This window comes from Perca flavescens, chromosome 15, assembly GCF_004354835.1.
Source record: "Perca flavescens isolate YP-PL-M2 chromosome 15, PFLA_1.0, whole genome shotgun sequence".
Taxonomy (NCBI): domain Eukaryota; kingdom Metazoa; phylum Chordata; class Actinopteri; order Perciformes; family Percidae; genus Perca; species Perca flavescens.
In genome coordinates this window covers 18,754,052-18,774,859 of record NC_041345.1, presented here as the reverse complement: position 1 = coordinate 18,774,859, position 20,808 = coordinate 18,754,052, and the positions used below count along the sequence as shown (strand labels likewise).

General features: G+C 41.1%; 1 protein-coding gene across 6 annotated transcripts in view; it reads right to left on the bottom strand.

Moving 5' to 3' along the window:
• The window catches only part of cacnb1 (calcium channel, voltage-dependent, beta 1 subunit), a 31,943-nt gene extending 11,666 nt beyond the window's left edge, over positions 1–20,277 (bottom strand). For 4 of the 6 annotated variants that reach the window (XM_028598850.1, XM_028598851.1, XM_028598853.1 and 1 more), the window contains exons 1-6: positions 20,060–20,277; positions 14,848–14,934; positions 2,225–2,344; positions 1,916–2,038; positions 1,189–1,325; positions 485–552 (exon numbers count right to left, since the gene is read on the bottom strand). In XM_028598850.1, coding sequence (XP_028454651.1) covers positions 485–552; positions 1,189–1,325; positions 1,916–2,038; positions 2,225–2,344; positions 14,848–14,934; positions 20,060–20,149 — 625 coding nt within the window. In that variant the 5' untranslated portion in view covers positions 20,150–20,277. Of the gene's footprint in view, positions 1–484; positions 553–1,188; positions 1,326–1,915; positions 2,039–2,224; positions 2,361–8,614; positions 8,977–14,847; positions 14,935–20,059 lie in introns of those variants that run through there. The other 2 variants (XM_028598852.1, XM_028598854.1) reach the window with 2 other exon arrangements.
• Between the last annotated feature and the right edge of the window lie 531 nt (positions 20,278–20,808).

Here is a 20,808-nt window from a genome sequence, read left to right as displayed (position 1 = left end):
AATGTCAAACTCTTGCTTTAAGTCAGATAAGCCACTTAGGATGTACTAGGTGTACTAGACAGATGTGGTTTCTACAGGTACTGAGTTCAGTTCAGTGGATCTATTTGATTAAGAAAAGCCCTTTTAGTCTGAGTATTTTTCCCATGTTTGCACTTCCATCTCTCCTGCTCTCTCTGCGTCGTCCTGGCGATGCACACACACAAGCCAGACATACGTATTGAGTTTAATGAGTGCAATCCATTCTCAGCTTTATTTCAGTCCCGTTCTGTGTGCTAATGACAGACCTCCTAAGACCTCTCTCACTTCACACAGCAACCCACTGAGACGTGCCGTGATTCATCATCGTGCCTGACTAACAAGCCGTCTCATCTCGCTTTTCTCTCTCTCTCTCTCTCTCTCTCGTCGGAGTTGCACAAACCCGCCCACACAAACAGGCACAAAGTCATTATTTTGACAGTTGATAGGGAGACCCCCTTGACCTCACCTGTGCCAGGTGGTGTAGGCCTGCGGGTTCCCGTGGCAACGTCCAGACTAGAGCTTCCTCCAGATTTACTGTAATGGAGAAAACAGGCACGACTTATTGCATGGTGAAAGAAAGACGATACGGTAGCTGTACTCAACACTGAGTACATAGTGCTCATCACCTGTATTTTTGTACTTCTTTTTACCAAAAATACAAAAAAACAGCTGTTGTTTAAACTGATTTACTTATATTTTCAGCCATAATCAAGCAATTGTTACAGTGAACAAGGTGATGTTGTGACCTTCTGGTAATAAAATGTGAAGTACTAAGGAAAAACATGAATAAGCAGCTGATTATATGCAAAATTGTCAGAGTGCTTGTGCTGCAAATTGTATATTGAAATCCCATCACCCTGATTATTGTAGTATTGATTTCTTTTAATAAAACATGTTGAATTATCAAAATAAACAGTGGAACAGAGACTACAGAGACACACACACACACACACACACACACACACACACACACACACACTCTATACACACATACTGTAGATGTACTGTAGAGGAATACAGTGACTCACGGTAGGGCTTTTGTCTATTTTAGGAGGTTTTACATTGCCTGGTGGGTGAAGTGTGACTCAGGTCTGACCTGGTTTAAAAAGCAGGGTCGCGTTTGTAATGCTAATACTGTAGCTGCTGACTGTGAGGGGTTTTCATGGTTACCTGGAGCTGAGTCGGTTTTGTCTCATCCTCTGCTCCTGCAGTTGACGGGTGTTCTCCAGTTTGACCGGGCTGGGGATGAAGCCCACCTCACAGCCCTCCTTCACCAGACGTCCTATCCACCAGTCATTGTTGTATTTCTGCATACAGACAGGCATCAGTAACAAATGATACATCAGCATTTTCCTGCTCAATCATTTCCAGTTCTTAATGAGTGCAGAGAAAATTACATTTTATATCATTAAGATGTCAGACAATAGCTCCTAACACTATTTATGTACTCTAAGTGACCAAAATATAATATATTGAGAAAATTAGAGCGCTCTTTTTATTAGTTTACTTCCCCCCCATTCTATCAAATTTGGGTCACTCAATTCTCCTTGCACTGCAGCTCTTGTTAGTGCTAACTCCCACTCATGGCCTGGGTACGGTTTAGACAAAAGTAGACAGTGCAGTGAGTTGCAATAAAATATAATCCCACCATCACTGCCAACTGTTCGAATCTCCAAGACCAACAGTTGGTCTTTTGTTCCATACACCATCCATGACCCGCAGTCAGTTTGATTTACCTTGAATTCAGGCTGAATTGGTACACATTTGTACAGTAAACTACAGAAACTTCTCTGAACATTTCTGTGTGAAAAATGTACTTTAAAGAACCAAAATGTGCTCCATTTTTAGGTGTGTATGTATGGCCAGGAGCTCGATGGAGTGTCTGGGAAGTTTGTACCTCTTTAATGTGCAAGAAGTCTTTGGCTTCGAAAGATATGGCCATGCCCTGCACAGGAACGTCATCACTGGGGCCGGGGTTGTAACCGACATTTGTCCGCACAGCAAACGCCACCGGTTTGGTCTGGAGCAGTGATGGGAAAGACACATATTAGCATACAGACGGTGGTTCAATAAGACCACCGAACACTGAGTTCAGTGTCCCCTAGACACTGATGAAGAGGTTTACCAGTGTCGAAACAAGATTATGCAACAATGATGACTATCAAACCAACACTGATGGATAGAGTTACAACCGTTGATCTCTGACCTTAGCTTTCTCGAGTGTTGCTAGGGCCTGTCTGTCGGCCTCCTTCCTCAGGGCCTCAGGGTCCTCCTCCAGGGACACGTCTGAGTCCGACGGCCGGCTGGTGTAAGAGTCTGCCGAGCCCTGAAATGAATGACAACTTTACATAAAGGTGAGGAGGGGAAAAGGACAACATATCCATGAATGAACCCTTGGAAGAAGGAAAAACAGGAGTAGACCAAGTGAAATTGCAGGATAAACTCAATGGTGTCTGGGTATATGTTTGAATGTCTGCTGTCAAAACCGACTTTGTTCATCTTTAGGTTTTCCCGATGTTCTCCTGTCCTTTTCTGTCTTGTTTCAAATCCACTTGTCTTAAGTGTGAAAAAGAATGGTTGTGGCTCTCCCTTTGCAATTTATTTGCAGTCAAAATGTCAAGACTGCTTTGAGAAGTGTAACCTACATAGACACAAAAGGGGGCTTGGCCTTCATATTGCATGGAAGCTGACGCTGTGTAATTTGAGGTGGAGAGGATGCATGATAGGCCGACATTTCCACTGCAGCTCCAGTGAGGCCGAGGTGTTAAGTCTTTTTGCACAGGTACAACGGATTCAGTGTGTGGGTGTGTCAAGTAGGGACAGAAAGAGAGGTAGAGAGGAGAGAAAAATGGCCCGAGGACTGTTTATAATATTAGGAGGGATAAAAATTTCTCATGAAGTGGCTACAGTTTCCAACACATCCACCACTCATGCACGGTAACTTGACTCTCTCCTGCTGACCCTCATCCATACACCCATACCACAATAAAAACCCGAGCCTCCTGTGAGCCTGCGGCACTGGCCTACTGTACTGTTCAGCAGAGCTGAGCAGTGCAGTGAGGGAGGCAGCCTGAACTTCTGAAGTGTTTGAGTGTTCAACTTATATAACAATCCCACTTATTCTCTTCTTTGCTGTTTTTTTTTCTCCTCCAGCTGACAGGCTGCCTGGCGCTTTGTAGGAGGTGCTGACAAGAATGTGGACAGCTGAATGTGCCAGGCAGGAGAAGTGAGTCACTAGGTGTGGGCTTTTAAAATAGAGGTGAAAATGCGCAAAGATGACATACACCATATGTAAAGATGATGCACATGTGTAGTCAGACAACACAAAGAGTGCACTCCGTGACGTCCAGACAAATATCACTGGACTAGGGCTGCGTATTGTTTGAAATGTTTCGGTATCTGTGCCAACATGATAGCCGAGTATCGGTGCTGATACCAAAACGATACAGTCTTGGATACCTAAGCTTGGAATATGAATTAATATAAACACGTTTTAATTCTCTCTTTTTTTTCATTTCGCAAAATATGCCAAACTACTTAGTGCATCAGTGGTAAATAAAATCAGAGAATACAATCTTAAATCAGAAAAACTTCCTGATTTAGATCAAGACACATCTGATGAAAGGATAAGTAAACATACCTAAGAATCATAGCACGCATTTGATGCAATACTAAATCAGTGGCGTACTCTTTTAAGTAGAGATTTGATAGCCAGCCCTACTCTGAACTCTTGGCTTCTTGCTGCCAACTTGCTGTCATTTCAGTTGGTTTGTATGCTAATGTTTCTTATTTTAAAGATGAAAAGAAATGTGAGATGTCTCGGTGGCCTTGTGGTTACGATGTATACCATATAACGGCAACATCCCTGCTTCAATTTTGGCAGGGCCTTTGCTGCAGGTCATATCGCTCTCTCCCCCTTTTTCCTGTCTCCATTTCAGCAGCCAACTATTGCATAAAAGAAAAATGCCCAAATGATGTTCTTTAAAAAATAAATAAAAAAGATAATGAAAAGAAATCAGTGGAAGAGTCCTTGGTGTAATTCCTCAAGAGAAACATTTCAAACCAAGTAACCCTGAAGGTCTAAATATATCCAGAGAGAAAAACTGGCCATATGTTGAAGAGTGAATCATCTGCTTGGTGTGTCAGCGTGTTTTCACATTCATTTACGTGTGATGAATGCTCCTCTACACCTTGGATTACCATCCATTTGTCTCTGTATGATTTCAATTGAAACGACAAACACAAATGTTGATTCAAGCTCAGCCACCTGTTGTATTGAAGCGCTCTGTGACTTGGCAATAGCACAATACATGTAGACAATTCCTGTTGCCAAGGTGATGGCTAGCTATTCCTCGTGTCCTCAGGCATTCATAAACCATTCCCAATTCCTGTTTCATTTACTCCAACTCAAACGCTCGTGGCGGCGTGTCCGCATCCCACTCAGGTAGGAGGAATGATCCTGTGAGTGGCATTCAGCATCTAATGAGGACAATAACGGCTGCCCCCACTTACCAGCTGTGAGTCATCTTCTAAACCATACAAGTGCATCCCAACATAGAGCACCGACTGAGTGACACACCTTGATGGGGAACCCACGGGGATGTTTTTGGAAGAAAAAAACAACTGAAATGACGTCTAAAACAACCTGGGACCAATCTACCCACTAAGTCGGTTTTGCAGCAAAATGTAGAGTGAGAGAGACGGGGAGGGATTACTCTTTGTGTATATGTGATGTAAATGTGTGTGTGGACAAATGCTTGTGTCTGTGAGTCACTCATCCAGTTGATTTACGTCACATACAACCAGAGGGAAAAAAAGACAGTCAGGGCAAGAAGAGACGGAGAAGTATTGCTGGATTGATGAGCACAGACACAAAAGTCAATATTGTATATGAAAAGAGGTGCATGTGAACAAGGGGGAGAGACAAAATCATGCCTGATCAATAACTTCTCAGCACCCTTTCTCCCCTGAAACCCTTTGAGAACGTGTTGATAGACAGCACTCAACGTAGTGAGCAACAACACATTTCCTCCACATTTTCATTTCTGTCACTCTCCTTCCTTCCCTCATTGGGTTGTGTCTCTAATTTAGCTGGTTGCTTCACTTCACATACAGCTCCTGTTCAAAATAGCTACAGGCCACCTGATGGCGGAGCTGCTTTCCTATTGGCAGTGACCCCAGCAGTGTCATAGTAACCATCTCTGCAGCTTATTACCAGGCAGCCAATGAGAGCTGCACCAGGAAGGAGATAGAAAGAAGATATAGGAATCAATAGTCAGTGGCCAAATGTAACTAAGTACATTTACTCAAGTACTGTACTGAAGTACAATTTTGAGGTACTCTACCTGAGTATTTCCATGTTATGGTACTTTATACTTCTACTCCACTTCATCTCGGCAATACAAAATACAATCAGCTAATACATTATTATATTATTATATTATATATGTTAAACTTCCCAGCAGTATATAAAGTAATTAAAATGAGCTCTACCTTTACCAGCTGTAACATTAAAGTGATGTACACATTAATGCATCAATAATTATAATCAAAGAATATAATATATATTATTCTGAAATGGGTCATTCTGCATAATTATTTTTTGTTATTTTAAGTATATTTTGATGCTAATACTTTTGTTATTTTACTCAAGTACGATTTTGAATGGAGGACGTTTACTTGTGAAAGAGTATTTTTAACACTGCAGTATTGCTACTTTTACTTAAGTAAAAGATCTGAGTATTTCTTCCACTACTGTCTATAATAAATCAAATACTCTGAAGGGAAATCAGCCTCGGGGAAATTGCATAAAAGCTTTCAACAGGTGATCAATGGTTTTCTCATGTTGTGTGTCACAGCTGTGAGGCCAAAGGCTGGTCAATAACCTGGAAGAGAACACAGCAATACCTACATCAAACAAAACATTATGGCCTTTAGGGAGTTTTTTCAAAGGGAAATACCCATGTTTTTTCTAACAAGACTTCAGCTTTTCTACATCTATTTGGTAATATCCAGACTACTGCATTGTCACAGACCACAGGAGGTTAACAAAGGGTAAAATACAAGAAAGATGCAGGAGATGAAGCTCAGTAATTATCCTTAAATTGAACCCACTGTGTTTCATCTCCATTTTCTGCACAGTGGCTGCCACTATGATAAATGTACACCTCCTTAGCATTGATATTGAATAAATGGAGGGGGGAGAAAAGACCGCAACAGAGTGGAGGGTGGGGGTAATGGAGTAAGGATTGAGGGCGTGCCTGCAAAAGACAAGCGCTTTGAATAATGATTAACATTGTCTCTTCTGATGCAATGGCAACTTTGTAAAGGGATCAAGAAAAAAAAGGGAGTTGGATGTGGATTTGCACCTACAGCTGCATAAAAACGCTTATGAAAATACTAAACCAGCATGACAATTTGACTACTATCATCCTCTTGACTACTATCCTCCTCTTTAAGGTTGTTATAAAAACAAAGGAAATGATCCCCTCTGTGTCTTCCTGTTTCTATGTCAGATAACAGGGCAGAGGTCAAAGATTTTAATCTGCCACTGCCATGAACAACAGGAACATCGCAGCAGGTGTTGTCAGACTTCACAATGTATGACTAAGAAGTGATTACCATCTGAGAGCTAACACATACTGCAAACCCCTGCCATGATAATTAAACAGATAAAAATACATTCATACTTATCAGCTCAGTTGATGTGAAAATAAAAGCTGAGAAAATTAAATATAATTTTCCTATCTGCTTTATCTCTGAGTCTCCTCGGGCCCCTGTAATCAAATATTTCAGAGAAGAAGAAGAACACATCTCATCCCAGACAGCTGAGAGCCAACCATAATGCATTATCAGTTGAGCTTCAAGCTACACTGTGTATTCACATCACATCCAGAGTGAGATTAGCACAGTGAAGACAAGTATGAAAACTGGAATAAAGAGGGAAGAAAGGAGGAAATACGTCTCACAAAACAGGCAGATGGACAAAAGGAGGAATCACAATGGACAGATTTCTTGCCAGAAACTAATGGCCGGTGGCGGTAAATGGCCATACTCCTTTTTTTTTGTCACAGCAGCGTCATGGCAACCAACTGGACAGTGTGGAGAAAAAGATGAGTCATGGACTGAACTCACCAGATATCCCCATTTTCACAAACAAGCAAAAGGGAGACTCAAATAACAAGCAGCTCTTAAGGGATTCTTTTTTAGTCAATCCCCCTAAATTAAAAATACAATTCAGCAACAAAATAAGGGGAGATATGGTTGAAATCACAATATTTTCTATTTAAGTCACGATTAGGGCTGGGCATGATTTGCGAAACATTGAGGTTCCAGCTTCTTAAATGTGAGAATTTGTTGGTTTTCTTAGTCTTCCATGATAATAAACTGCAACTCTTTAGGTTTAGGACTGTTGGTTGGACCAAAACAGGAAACTTCATTTTGGGTTCTGGGAAAAAGTGTAATGGATATTTTTTTGTGACATTTTAGAGACTAGTTTATGGAGAACATAATTGGCAGATTAATCGATAATGAAAACAACAAATAAATAGGTTCCAGCCCGAAAAAGAAATGATGGAAGTGATGATCAATGCAGCGAACTGTTCAATTGTTATGTATTACATCAGACACTTCATAGAAACTCCAACAACTAATTTGGTTTAAATTGGGCAACAGAATTTTGTAAAACAATATGGTGATATACTCATATCATCTGCTGAACTGATTACTCGATTAATCAACAGTCGATAAGTCAACAAATTAATAATCAATTGATTGTTCAAGGCAATTTATAAATAAAAAAATGTGTTCACTGATTCCAGCTTTTAAAATGTGAGAATTTGCTACTTTTATCTGTTTTTCTGTCATTATAAAATCAATATCTTTGGGTTTTCAACTGTTAAGTGAGATACACCGAGCAATTTGAAGACATCACCTTGGACTGGATTTTTTTATTCTTTTCCAATACTTTATAGATGACGGGTTAGTGGCAAAACAACTGACAGATTCAACTAATCAATAATTGAAACAGTTGCTATTTTCAGCCCTAATCATCACGATATGATTCCACTGAAAATAAAAAAAAAAATGTAATTGGACTTAAATGCAAAGATTGCAAAAATAATGGAAAGCCAACAACAGAAAACTTGTGAAGAAAAATTGTGAAGAAGTACAGCCAAGTGCAATAAGAAGCTAAATGAAGATCCAGCTCCGGCCTGTTTGGGACAAGGGGACAGCAGTGAAAGAAGCCCCCTGAAATGGCCACGGTGGTGGGACGGCCGGGCAGGCAGTGCACATAGCAGCACAGGCAACCGGTGGGACTGGAAGTCTAATTAAAAACACAGCGCCTTTCCAGCAGCTGTGGCCCAGCCCAAAATGGAATCACACTCAGAAGAGCAAAGAAAGCCGCAGACCAGGAGATACAGTGCTATTAGGACACAGGGGGCAAGTTATATTCTCCTGTCAAACTGTGTCTCAGAGCAGAAAGTGCTGAACTTTCAAAACTCAATCCAGATCCACACGCTCACAGAGAAACTCACACATCAACTGCTTCCAGTTCAGTCAGACGCAGCAAAAAGCTTATCCAGATTCTTCTTACCATGACGGGCCTTTGAATCCTCTCGGTCCTCTCCATACCTCGTTTGCCACGCTCGCCACACCACGGCAAACCAAGCGGGCAATGCCGGAGTCCACAGACAGAGTTATGTGTGTATGTGTGTGTATGTACGTGTGTGTGTGCGTGTGTGTGTTTGTGTGTGTGTGAAAGAGATAGTGGTAACTAGCGTGAGTATCTGTCTGTTAGCTTGACAAGTGCAGAAGTGTACATGTGTGTGTTTGTGAGTGTATGTGTGTGTATGTATGTGTGTGTGGTGTGTATGATAGGAGAGTGCCGCATGTGTGAAACTAGGAGAGAGCTCTCTTAACCTCCAACCCTTTCACATACACACACACACACACACACACACACACGCCCACCCCACCTCCGCAACCCAGAGGAACGTGAACCTTGTGTAGAGGAAGGGAGCTGGAGCTGGCTGGGGGTCGGGTTGCAGGACTTGTGCTACATTTGCAAACTGGGGAAATATATTTAGCCCTGGCCGGGCAGAAACAGGGACATGAACACACCGAGACCCAGAAGGAGGCTTGGTATGCAGCCGTCAGCCATTCAATGCCCTGACTGACGTTGGACAGGGCTGGGGCAGTGCCCAGGGAAACCCCCCTCCCCTTTCTCTCTCTTTGCTTCATTCCTCTCGGCCTGTGTCCTGATCTCATTCTTCCCAGCCCCTCTCTCTGTCTATCTTCCAGAAAAAGGGGAGGAGGGATTAGGTTTTGGATGTTGGCACTCCCACTTCAATACGATTTAGATTCACAAAGTCCAGAATCGATTCAATTCTGTTCTGCAGCGATGGTTGCAAAATAAATAGCAGAGATAGCGGAAGGGGAGGAGAATGTCAGCCAAAATAGCTGGCCAATGACTTAAATTTCTTCTATATTCAGTTAGTCAAGTCAATTTTATTTATTAAGTCCGAAATCGGACGGTGTTTACTCTGCCAGCTCCCTAGTTCAAAATCCATGTAATCTCAGGTTGAGCTGAAAGTCCGAATGAAGACGGAAATTAAAATGTTTAACTGGAGGGACAATGAGACTTGGGAACTTCTATCGGTAAGGGCAGACGCCAAAATTGTCAGACAAAGTCAAGACATCCAGCTCTGTGACAGTGTCAAATTGAGTATTTCCAGTAAGTGAGAATGTGTCTGACCCAGACAATCTCTTGTGTGTACGACATGTGTGAAAGGTAAATGTAAAAATGGCATATATGTATGTTAAATCATCACTTTGAGCACATACAGGGCAGAAACTGTAAGTCTGTTTATTAATTCATCTGCTGTTTGTGTTGTGATACCTGCAGACAACAGCTGGCTAGCTGGCGTTAGATACACGGCAGGGACAGACCGAATAAAGTGCAATCCACACACAGTTCACTTCCACAGCTGCACATACCAAGAGATAATATCTCCTTAACAAACAAGTGTCAACAACTAATCAATTAAATGTCTGTTAAAGGGTAATTTCGTTTTATTTTTTTTTCAACCTCAACCCTATTTGCCATGCACTGGTGTCTAAGTGACTAATGTGACCAAAAATCTTTGAAATTGGTCCAGTATCGAACGAGAATGCTGAAACCAACAACCGATAACCGGGCTGCAATGTGCAGATGTGCATCATCAATTTCCGTCCACTAAAACTGCCACTTTCTTTTTGCCACTGACAGGCTCAGGCTTTTTTGTACCAACCTGTTTATTATTATTAACCTGATTATAAGTGTCATACAACATTATGGAAAAAAGTAGACATGTTACACATCTAAAAATCTAACTGAACCACGTACAAGTAACTCCTGTCAACACATAACTTTTAGCCCAGATGTACACACTTTAATCTGAAAAAGCGCAAATGCAAAGACCATTCTCTGGATTTTAAGAATCAATATTGGATCATTCTCAGCCTTGCCTTGCCTTGCCCTTGCCTTGCCTTTCAAATAAATGAATCAGATTATTTTCATCCAGCCCTACGAGTGATTAATATGTGTACATATCTACCAACTAAGCATTCAAAATGGTCAGCTACTAATATAATATAATAATATATATAATATATATATATAAAAACATAATATTTATTTCTTGTAAACTAAAAACATATACTATGTACATTAGCATAATTGCATGGAATAGGGACAAATAAGAAGGCTAAAGGAGGGTGGTCTACATGCAGATATAGGTGGGGTTGGAGTGCTGGTAGTGGTGTTGGGGGCCCAGTGTGTCCACTAGAGGGAGACCTCTGACACAATGAAAGGGGCTTCTCCATGGCCACACACCTGACCGCCTCCTCCGCTCTTGTATTAGTAGCTGATGACAACACAGTCAGCTGGGGAAAATGAATAAATAGAGAGCTGAGAACAGACGCACCAACTGGCTCTTTGTGCATTCAGACACAGCAGCAACTGGGACTCTGCTGGGATTCATATGTCAGGACTGACAGGAGGACTGCCCGTCTCTCCTCAGCATCTAAACCCTCCAGACCTTTCACATATGGCAGCCAAGCCAAGACATGATCTTGTTTATGGAGCAGCAGGGGGCTTGAAATTATGTTTTTTTGTATTCTGGTAATAGAAATAAGTCAATGTTCCATGGGTAAAATATCTGGTCACTGCAATAAAGCGTGCAAGTTTAAGTTGTTCAATTTCTAAAATTCCCCACAGGGTTTTTAATTTCTGCAAAAAGGTTTGTGTTTTCAATAAGAATGAAAACACCTTGTAAATTACACCACTTAGTATTTATTCTACATCTATTTAACTGCCAGTGTTTGTGGCATTTGAGCCTTTAGTAGAAAGATTACAGTAGAGAAAGATGGGGAACAACTTGCAACAAAGATCTACAGACTGATTTGAATTAGGTTGGCAGTGTCCTGTTGCGGTTACATGTGCATGTTGCAGATTATGGTTGGCACCTTAACCTTTTTAGACATTTTCATTTGCTCAAATGAAGCGTGCATATACTTTTCAACACTCAGTATTCCATAATTCACTGCTCACTGGTAACTTCTTCAATGGTTCTTGAAATATCGTGAAAATTTCGTATTTAACAGTCACTGGTAAATGTATCACATTAAGTGGACCACTGAAAAAACTGCTGCAGAGTCTAATTAATGGCAGCCAAGCATAAACTCTGCTTGTCTGTTTGTACATGTCATTAGCCTGAATATATTGTTGATTACAGCAAATGGAAGTTATGTTATTGCTGTATAATTACATTTTATCTACTTATCCATTGTGTTTTGATGAAGTGTTGAAGAGAAATGTTGCATCTTGTAATATACATGTGGGTATCAAGGAAATAACTAGTTTTAGTTTGATTGAGTCCAGCCGTTTCTGCCTCGTCTTCATGCTTTCTGAAGAACCCTCCTTTGTGGTTCTCAATCAAGTCACTGAGCTGGGACACAGCTGTCATGTGTTCATCATGACAGCCCCTGATTTGATTTTTGTGTTGTAATGCTGCATTGTTGAGTATGAGTCTTCTAGCTGTCAAGATTCAATTTCTAAGAGGGAAAATCTAAAATTTCAAGTTTCCACCACATCCTCCTGAACAACAGCATTCATGTTACCTATTGAGACAGACAGTCTCAGTGTGTTTTTGTTAAAGTCGACACACAAACCAGCACTCCACACACACACACAAACCCATCCTCTCCTTCGTCTCTCCATCCCACTGTGCCTGCACACAGAGGGAGATTCAGTGGCCCGGTTGCCATGGAAACCAGCCCGAGTGTACCAGCCAGCTCTACCGTTGGCTGATTGTGGCTCTCGTGTATTTGTGTGTGTGGTGAGTGAGACTGCACTCGCGTAGGTGTGTGTGAGACTGTAAAGCCTAAACAGGGCTCTGCTTTGAGTTGTTCAAGGGGAGGCTAAAAAAGGCTATATGTACAAAAACCTATGGGGTTCCTGCATGCTTCCTTTTCTGTGAATAAAGCCAATTGTTAAAATCGTACCATGGTTTCAGAAACACTTATAGATACTTCATTAGTTACTAAATCAATTTTTGGTTTATATGCAGCATTTCAACTGTTTTAAATCCCAGCTCCTTCCACTGCTAGCCTTAATGAATGAAAAGCTGTGCAATAGCATGAGACAGGGGAGGAAATTTATCTGAGGAAGCGTTAAATCATCCTTACTACGGGGTAATGAGTTCCTTATACAGTGTGAGTGATTATGAATCCTGCATAACCTGCAGGCTACGGTGCACGTGGTCCTTCACAAGCAGAGTCACAGAGTTAATGAAGGACGAGGCAGTGGAGTAGGGTGATGTGTGTAGGCGAGGATGCAGCTAACCTTTAGAAACCATGGGAGAGTTCAGCTCCCTGTGTTCACCAACAGCGATGGGATTTATTTTTTCTTAAATTTTTTTCTCAAGCAACACCAGTACTGAACAGGTAAATGTCATTCAGTACGGGGCAAATCATTTCCTCTCACAAATGAAGAGGTCAGATAGAAAAAGGGAGACTCATTTAGCTGCCACACAGCGTGGCTTTGAGAAATGTCATGTCCAGACAGGCCTGCGGTACGGGTCGCAAACGTGTAATACTTTAACCCCGCCTCCTAAACCCCCGAGGAAAGGAAGTGTTCTTGTCTGACAAAAAGAAGCTTCTTGACCTAGCCTGGGAACCAGACAAATCTGCGAGCATGTGTGGTTCCCCTCCCATTCAGGCAGATTTCCGGGCCAATCACAACCGTTTATCTCATATGGGGTGGGTTTCAGACGATGACTGACAACTTGCCAAGCCTTTGCTCTTTACGCAAAATATGTGATGAGGTCATTAACATAGCTTAGTAAAGAGGAGCGCCGTTGAGGCATTTACAAAAACAACTGATGTGGACCTTTCTGTTGAAATACTATTTTCAAACAACACTCGTTCCCAGACATATTGATGCTACACCATCACAGCTCATTTCTGCACGCTGTCTGATTACATTTGTCCGTCACTCAGTGCTACCTCATATTTTCGTTGCTCTGATTGGTTGTAGGTCTATCGTATTGTGTCCAGTGGCATTTTGGTCTACAGACGTTAATAATGACACTTTGAAATCAAAAATGAACTGAGAGGTTCCAGACTAACTCGCATTTGCAATTTGGTCTAGCGATGTCAGGCTATTCGTGACCCATTCTTACCCGGAAAAAAATATGCTGGACAACTGACAGGTTTTACTTGCTCCTTCTGACAGTGCCAATCAATGCATCTACACCTAGGAACTGGGTGGAGTCAGGTTCAGAGGGAGAAGTGTAGGGGTGAGTCTAACACCTGGGGACTTTTAATTACCATCAGAGCACTGATGAAATCTCTGCTGATGTCTCTCAGCTCCAACTCTGTGACCATAAGTCTGTGTAGATATAGTCACAATGGTTTTACTGTTGTTACCAGGAATGTTGTCAAAGCCATTTCAGTGTGTGAGATACAGTACAGTATGTGGGCTGCCTGTGACAAACACACAGGTGAAGAGAGAAAGATACGGCTTTCAAGAAAATACAGACAGCCCCTACAGACGGGATGGGTTTTACGTCGGAAAAATCCGCAAAGTAGCAGATAAACTAGGTTGAAACTAAGTACATTTACTCAAGTACTGTACTTAAATACAAATTACTACTAATAATGCAAATTATGCAGGAAAAAAATGAGCTAATTCTCGAGTAACAGTATATGATGGTCATCAGCTTCGAGAAAATAATTGGCTGATTATTTTTTATGATAAACTGATTACTTGTTTGGTCTTAGAAATTCACAAATTCTAAGAGCCAGAGGTGAAGTCTTCTAAATGCATTTGTCCGATTAGCAGTCCAAAACACAAATATACTCAATCTATTTATATTACTTTTCTTTACTTAAGAAGCCATAACTCCTCCTTATTTTTCTAAACTGGAAATAGTGAACGTTTTGGATTTGTGTTTGATAAATGACTTCAATGATTTATCAATTATTTAAATTGTAAATGATTACTTTTATGTTGATCGACTAATCGATTTATCATCTAATCGTCTCTACCCTAATGCAAAGATTGTATGTATAAATTGTAAAAGTTGGATTAGAGAGAAAAAATAAAAAATATAATTAAACTAGCCTACTATCTACAGTATATGGAGCTGCTGAATTCCCAGCATTAAAAGACCTCACTTTGACACCATTAAACTTTCATGATTTGTCATTAAATGAAATGAAGCTGAGACTCAGTCTAGTACCTGGATTAGCGGTCTGCAGGAAGGATTAAGTGTGAAATGTTACCTGTCGGACAAAGCTGTTCGAGGTGGTGTCAGAGGAGGTGCTTCCATCCGAGCGCTTAAATCGGCTCTTCCTTTTGCCGTACTTTCCCTGAGAATGGAGGGGATGGTTGGAGGGCAGGGGAGAGGAGGATTTGGAAGGAAAGAGAAAAACACAAAAAGTTTAATTGTGTTGCTCCATAATAACTTAACTTGACATATCTCGTAGAAAACCTTGTTTCCGGGGAGCATGACAGCAGTTAACATTTGGCATAGTATTTGTAAAAGCTTCTGAATATGATCAAGCAGTCAGATGGAACCAGAGATAAAGCAGCACAAGCGTCCCAGACAGGAGAGGAAGTCGACCAGAGTAAATTTGTCCAGTGTGTCCCAAACAGCCTTCATTACTTGTCATTGTTCATGTACTGATGCAAACTGGGACCTTGTAATCTGATTGGCAGACCCCTGGCAAATGGCCTATCCGGGTTGGGCAGAGGCCACACATTGCATTATGAGCCCACCCTGCCCACATCGCCATAGTTACACAATGCCGACTAATCACATTTGTTGAAGGCTCATCTCAGGGAGATTGGCTGTGTTATTCTTTCAACATGACAAAAGGGAACTGGTGGCTAAGAAATAAACATGGAAGGTTTAACATACAGAATGTTGATCAATAAATACATGTTACTGCACAAAAAGAGCTAATTTAACACAGTACACACCTGTCTATGTATGCTGCTTAGTAAACCATATCCCTCTAAACACACACCCCACACACACACACACACACACACACACACACACTAAACATCCTCTCCTGCACACCTATGTAAACACTGAATATAATCGAGCAGCTGTTTCAAACCTGCCAGCAGCGATCCCTCCTCAACCCAGTATTTTGTTATCACTGTCACATCATGTACGACAGGGCAGGCTAAAACCCTCACATGAATGACGCCGTCCTGCCTGCCTTTAAACAAACATTACCTGTTACACCAGCGGCAACTGATGCGAACATAAAAACACATTGCAGGCCGAGAGGTTTCCAATTTTAACAGATTAAAAAAAGTAAAAATTGTATAGACTTTGAATTTATTTTAAACCTCCTGTAGCGCACAAATAATATATCTAGCCCTGTGTGTCATGCTTGATTTGCTGCTGATGGATAGGATGAATACAGAGCAGGATGATCCACAGCAAACTAACTGTGTGTTGCAAACTTCTCCAAGTATAGTTAATGGCTTTTAATGTTAAAGTTGAACTTGAGGTAACGTTTCATAAGAAAAGATGTGAATGGGTCACTGGATTAGATGCAACTGATGCTAATAGATGGCCACTGCAGGCAAATGTTTCCTCCTAGACGGCCAGAAAAAGTTGTTAAAGAATCATGGCTTTTTAGAAAATACCATGTGCTCTGATAACTGTGTAGAGATGTGCTCTAAGATACTGGTTATTTTATGTCCCTGTACATTAAACATAAACGATTCTGATGATGTTAAAGGAAAAATAAATCTAACTTTTTGCCAACATTTCCGACCACATATATCACAATATACTTTGTAGTTAATGACAACATGCTTTTGCTGTTACACCTGGTACTAATAACCATTCTTGTTATCTTGCATCTGCATCTATTATGGTCAGATTTCAACATGCAAATTAGAGAGTTAGAGGAAAGCATGTTTTTTAAAGGTTTGCTTGGGACAGCAGGAGGACAACCTATCAACTTGTTGGATTTTCTTCTTAAAAGGATAGGTTTTACAGTTTTTCAAAGAAATAATCACGTGCCTGTATGTATATTGAAACTGTTTATGCTGGATATAATCATTCCTCCTGTTCATACTGGCCATTAAGAGATCCCTTTCTAATGCGCTCAAGGTAAGTGATGGGGAACAAAATCCACAGTCCTTGTTCTGTGCAAAAATGTATTAAACCATTTCTCTGAAACTAAAATGAGGTCTAACTAGTCATAGCCTTTTTTTAAGTACAAAACCCATATTTGTGTTGCTAACTCTCTAGTCTGGATCAACGGAAGTACATTTGCCTGACATCCCGCGAATGGCTCACACGCCGGATGTCCCTCGCCTTCTGCTCTCTTTGTGTTGCCGTTCTCAAACTCTGTTCAATTTGGGAAACAACAATAAACATCGAGCTAGCAAGCTACATGCTGAAAATTTGAAACGTGCAACAAGGCAGGCATGCTTGGTTCTTTCGGGGAAGGATTGTAAAGATTTACAAAGAATATGTTGCGGCATTTACTATCTAAGATGTTTTTGGACCAATATGAGAGGATTGCTATGGAGTATACGGGGCAATACGCTGGTCAAATGTTCCACCTAAACAAGTTCCTTCCCAGAATATTTTGCAGAGCCAACGTCGCCGCGTCCGGAGCTTATCCCCGCCCAAGACGATTGTGATTGATTTAAAGAAACGCAAACAACCCACAGCGTTTTTTTTCCTCCTATCCAAGAATGTATGTGTGGTGTAGCCAGATCTTACTCCACAGTGCTGCGGAGATAGGTCTGGCAATGCAAGACTACTAACTCCATACTAACTCTCCATTGCACCTCAACAGAGAAAAACAAAGAGGGAATTTTATACTAAAACGACCATAAGTCTGCTGAAGCCTCATTTAAGTTTTAGATTAACATCTGAATATATTTTTGCCTGTGGATCCCTCCCCCCCCATTTCATATATTGAAAGTGCATTAGTAAGGGGTATTTCACAGTGACGGCCAGTGTGTACAGAAGATATGATTACAGCAAGCAACATCCTATCTTTCAATGTTATCATAGGCCCCCAAATATTGTTTTAAAACAGACTTGAAAAATTGTGAACCTATTATTAAGAATGTAGCTAAAAATGTAAAGATTACATTAACACCTGGCTGAGATCTGATGGGAACCAGACCTCCTCCAGATGTCGACACGCATTCTGATCACAATCCATTCTGCTGCAGATACACTTACAAGAATATACAACTCACCAAGCTCTGTGGGGTCTCACTAACCATCTTAATTGCTCAGATCTGAGGGTGTGCAACACAACCAAGCAATCAAACAGGTTGTAAACAAATCCCCAGTTCAGCTATATAGTCTAAACCAAATTATTTACAAGTGACAGAGAGTAAAATGAATGATGTTCAAGCTCAAAGTTGAGCCAGGAAGTACCTCTGCAAATCCTGAATGCTGAAAATGGAGAGTTTAAGTAATCGTTTTTATGTTCACAGTTCTCAGTTTTCATTTGCAAATAAGTGACTTAGACAATATGATTACACTGTGGATGTTTACCCTGCTGAAGATGTTGCTGTGCCACCAGATATCTCAGCAATTAAGCTGAGACCATAGCCAAATTACTAAAATAAGACATTGGTTGTTAAAATAATGGCATTTCTTTTAAGGATGTTCTGGTGATGGTGGCGGAGGCAAACATATGCTCTGCTGTCACAAGTTCACAATTAAATTAAACGTGATGTCGGTCGGTGCAGGTAGGTGTGTGTGTTTAGAAAGGGTCTCGACGATCGGTGCCATGATGGGGCGAGTTTCTGTCAGCAAAGGGCAGGGAAATGCCAGAGGAAGTAGGGAGGGGAGGCTTCCTGTTGTTAATCATCCTCCCAGATTAAGTGTAGATAAAAAGGGTGTTGTGTGTTAGCAGGGTTTTTAAACTCAAAAGCAGGGAGCGTGAAGGGTGGCGGTTGGAGCCTGGCCGGGTGCACGATATCATAACTTGAAATGTAAAAACCACATTACACTTTTCCCCACAGAGATTTGTCATACATGTGCTCACAGAGATCCATACTGATATGCAATCTGATGGCAGTACACAGACAGGATCTTTAATCTAAGCCACCCTCAGGCATTGAATTTGGATCAGTTCTCGGCCAACAGTTCATTTCTTCTTCTGTGGTAGAAAACTCAAACCGTCTCCTTCAGGATATTAGAAATTCTGTTCTCTGCTTGTCTCTCCACAGCAGCGTCATAAATGCATATACCAGCATGACCCGCTGCAGGTCTGCATGAACTTTCTATCTAATTGATCAGAGATGCCACACACACAAATGCACACACACCATTCCCCGCTGCCTAGCACAAGGAGGGGGTCCATCTGTTTCTCACCACAGCCTCGCAGCAGATAAAGATTTCTAAAAACAGACAGGGTGAGGTGCGATAGTGAGAGCAGGATGGAGATAGTGGGACATTCAAAGTGGATGCATTAGGAATCTGGAGAAATTAGGGGGAAGAGAGAGATGAGAAGGAGCTGGGAGGAGTGGGAGTAAAAAGGAGAGAGCAGGACTTGGCATGGTTTGATGCGTTGGTAGTCTGTGGTGAGGTGTTTTTTTCTTCTTCTCCAGAGAGACAATTGACGGAGCTTAGTGTGGGCGTGTTGTTCTAGATATTCTCATCCATTTATTTTTTAACCATTTAAACTGTTATGACTAAACATGCCCACAACATCATGCCACTTCCCAACAGCCACAGCCTATTTGTAGCCGTAAAAAGAGTGACACCATCGAAAGCTGAAGGATAACATTGTAAATGAAGGAGAGAAAAAAAATCACTTCACCAAGTTGAATTTTTGAGGGTAGAGGAAGGTGTTGGAGAATATTTTCTCCGGAAAATAGAAAAACAGCTCTAAAGTGAGACACAAGACTCCAAAAACCAAATTAATTACTTTACAATTACTGTTCATCTCAGTTTTGAAAACTTAAGACTTCACATATTCATTGTTAATCCATGCAAATCCAAATAAATTAATCTCTCGTCCAGCGGGAGCAGGTCAACATTTAGTGTATCATCTCCATAGTTAATTAATGATTAATTAAACAAAGGCGTGGTTTTCGCAAGGACCCAATGAATGGACAGCAACAAGTAACAAGCGTTACATCATATCCTCACATATGGTCACACATATGGACACTTATTAAAACCAACACAACTACAGGCCAAGGGTGAAATTATAAATCTAAATCTAAAGAACATAGAACACATTTTGCTTACTTAAAATCAGATCAAATATAGACTTGAATCAGTGCAGCGTACATCAGCATTTTAGTCTCCCAAAGGCAAATAGGCGACTTAATTGCTGAACAACCTGTTAATCTTCCGAAGTGAAACAGCTTCCCGTCATCGAAACGCTTCTTTACAATAAATGCACGATAGTTTACGCAGTCTTTAAAAAAAAATGCTGTCATTATATTTCTGCTTTGCTTCCGTGGCTGCTCCTTGCTTCTTACCTGTGTGTGTGGATGATGGTCGAACATGTCCATTTGGATCTCCTGGGTTGAGGTCGAAGGCGTCCTGGACATACTACTTTTCTGTACCATTGATTTAACTTTTTAAAATCTATTTTCAGTTTCGTTTGTTTATGATGGTTTTGACAGACTCATATTTTTTAACGGGAGGGCGAAGCTGCTGATGTATGGGAGCTGGCTGATAAAATAACGGCAACAGCTGCCTCCCTCCAGCCTATAGCGTTACACTACAGTCAAGTCAACGGAATGACGCACCGACACATCCGGCTGTTACTTTCAAAATAAAATATCTGGCACGGTAAACTGAATTGGCTAGTGTAGCAACTGGGAGGGTGTTATGTCATTGTTGTGTCATGTAATTAATTGTTTTTGTTAAAGTAACAATTTAGAAAACATTAGCCGATTTATGTGTATAATAACAGTGAAATGGACTATGGCTTCTATAGTAGGCTATCGTTTTGCCAGACCCTCCTCCAAAGCGTGGTGAAGGAGGGTATTGGAGGAAAACGTGCTCTGGTTTAATGGCATTTCTTTAAACCAATCAGAATCGTCATGGGTGGTGCTAATCTCCGCACAGAGCCGCTGCAAAATAGTTGAGAGAAAACTCAGATTGGACAGCCTAGCTAGCTGTCTCAATTTACCATGCAGAGATCTGAGGAGCAGTCAATAGTCCTCATAAATCCACAGAATTTAAAATTCCAACACAAAGAAGTGTAAGGAAACGGAAAATA